The 2564-nt window shown below is 44.8% G+C and overlaps 1 protein-coding gene across 1 annotated transcript in view; it reads left to right on the top strand.

Moving 5' to 3' along the window:
• slc16a3 (solute carrier family 16 (monocarboxylate transporter), member 3) overlaps positions 1-2564 on the top strand; it is a 31756-nt gene that overhangs the window by 22096 nt on the left and 7096 nt on the right. The window contains exons 5-6 of the mRNA XM_015397431.1: positions 917-1530; positions 1621-1801. Of these exons, the coding sequence (XP_015252917.1) occupies positions 917-1530; positions 1621-1801 (795 nt within the window). The remainder of the gene's footprint in view (positions 1-916; positions 1531-1620; positions 1802-2564) is intronic.

The raw sequence follows: 2564 nt of genomic DNA, 5'->3' as shown, positions 1-2564 counted from the left end.
TTGTTCAGCATGGGGGTGAGTAGAAAATGAAGGCTAATCATGTTTTGGGTGTACTATTCCTTTAAACAAATGAACTGTTGATGCCCAGTTCTGTTATCAATCTGCAAAGGAGGTCATTTGGCCTTTTGTTTCAAGAGTGTTGGAGCAGGGATGCATGCAAAATCTGCAGGACAGAGGCACTTTAGGACCGGCGTTGCCTACCTCTTCCTCAGAAGCTCATAAAGAGAGGAACAAAGTGGGACTTCTATCACCTGAAGAACATCTCCAGGATTAAATTATTATTACTAGGTTATTAGATTATGCTGAGAAAACTAACTCCTGCTTCGTTCATCTTTAGTAGAATTCACTTCACAGGTTTGCCTAAAAAGTGCGGCTGCAGCTGATCTAGATGCTGCTGCCTGCATCCTCACTAGAAAACAAGGGCTGCTTATCGTTCCGCAGCAGTGTGTTGCAGTGAGATATTTTTGAAGCGTGGTCTGTGCTATGTTATTCCAGATGTGCGACATGAGCAAAACTCTTAACCCCACACTGCTCCCTGGGTGCCGCACAATGGCAGTCCCTGAAGGGATGGGTCAAAATGCAGAGAATGAATTTCCCCATTGTGGGACAATAAAGGGATTTACATTGCTATTTAGACATTATTAGTTTAGGTTTGTGGTCAAGCTTTTTTATTAAGAATTTTAATTTGTTTTTCATTTTTATTATTTTTGCAGATCACTATTTAACTAACTTTATGTCACTGCAATGTTTCCTATGATGTTTTTTCATTTATAGCTAAAGTAAACCTACCTTGCCTAAAACCCAAACTTTCTTTAGTCGTTGGTTTGTGTGTTTTTCCTTCATGCAGATGATCTTCTGGTTTTGAAAGTTAAATTTTATATTTATGTAAACATCTGTTTTCCTGTTCTTTTCGAAGGTCTGGGATTAGCTCTGAACTTCCAGCCATCTCTGATCATGCTCAACCGTTACTTCAGTGAGAAGCGTCCCCTGGCAAACGGCCTTTCCGCCGCTGGGAGCCCCGTGGCCCTCTGCTGCCTCTCCCCTCTGGGTCAGGTTCTTCAGTACCAGTACGGCTGGAGGGGGGGCTTCCTCATCCTGGGTGGGATTCTACTGAACTGCTGTGTCTGTGGGGCCCTCATGAAGCCTCTGGTTGCTCCGAAGGCCGGAGATCAGGCAGAGGATCATGACCCGGAATTAGAGGAGTTAGAGATAAAGAAGAAGAAGAAGAAGCAGAAACTTCTGGACTTCTCCGTGTTTAAAGACAAGGGGTTCGTCATCTACACAGTAGCAGCTTCCATCATGGTGCTCGGCCTGTTTGTGCCCCCTGTGTTTGTTGTGAGCTACGCTAAGGAGCTGGGAAACGAAGACACTAAGTCTGCCCTGCTGCTCACCATCCTGGGTTTCATTGATATGTTTGCTCGACCAACCTGTGGCATCCTCGCCGGACTGAAATGGGTTCGACCTCGCTGCGTCTACTTCTTCAGCTTCGCGATGCTCTTCAACGGAGTTGCTGACCTCATTGGGTCACAGGTGGGTGGAGACCTGTTTGTTACGAGCTAAGAGAGAAGAAGATACTTCTCACTGTTTGAATCTTTTTTTTTTTTGCTAATTTCCCTCCAGTCCAAGGACTACGCAGCTCTGGTAGTTTTCTGCATCTTCTTTGGCATCTCCTATGGCATGGTGGGCGCGCTACAGTTCGAGGTGCTAATGACCATCGTTGGCACTGAAAAGTTCTCCAGCGCCATCGGCCTTGTTCTTTTAATGGAGGCTATTGCTGTGCTGGTGGGACCTCCAGGTGCAGGTTAGTAAATGTGGATTCGATTCCTGCCATCTGACTGAGCCTCGTTGCTCTGAGGATGTTAAAGAATTTACATAATTGGATTATTTAAAGCAGGATTTCTGGTTAACACATTGTACGATTTATTGCCCTTTTCGGGCCGATTCTCCAGTGCCAGAATTTTTAAATCAGGCCGGCTTTCAACCTGATCGTGCATCGTGTAGCATACAGAGGGTAACGAGGGGCGATCAGCCCCACAAGACCACGTCCCGATCAGGAACTGTAAGGTTGGGAGAAAATCAAACATGTTTGAAATTCAGTCGGCCGTCTTAAGGTGGTTGTGGGCAAATCGCTCAGTGGGCAAACGAGGATTCTTCTTCGTATCAGACCTTGTAAACCTTGTAAACCTTGTAACCTTGTAAAATGCACTTACATTCACTCATGCATTCACCATTTAAACCTGCATTTGTTTAGTTCCAAAAATACGCAAAAGTCTTTAGATTAAGGCAGAGAAAAATAACGAGGCAATATATGGATAGAAACTGTAGTTAAGACATTAATCAGTAAGCTCCACCTTCAGTCCCTATGATCCTCCTATATGGCTCACATAGTTTCTCAAAGTTCCGTTGTTTGCCCTTGGCAACCTATGTTAGTTTTTCCAGTCCGATTGAACCTGCAGCTTTATTCCTCCAGATCCAGAGGAGGGGGCCTCCATGCTCCTCCAGCATAGTGCAATGGTTCCTTTAGCTTGAAGAAGTCAGTAATCTATCAATGTAGTTGTCTTCTG

This window comes from Cyprinodon variegatus, unplaced genomic scaffold, assembly GCF_000732505.1.
Source record: "Cyprinodon variegatus isolate N-32 unplaced genomic scaffold, C_variegatus-1.0 Scaffold862, whole genome shotgun sequence".
NCBI classification, from domain to species: domain Eukaryota; kingdom Metazoa; phylum Chordata; class Actinopteri; order Cyprinodontiformes; family Cyprinodontidae; genus Cyprinodon; species Cyprinodon variegatus.
Note: the sequence above shows the minus strand (reverse complement) of the source record. Positions and strands in the feature narration are given on the sequence as shown.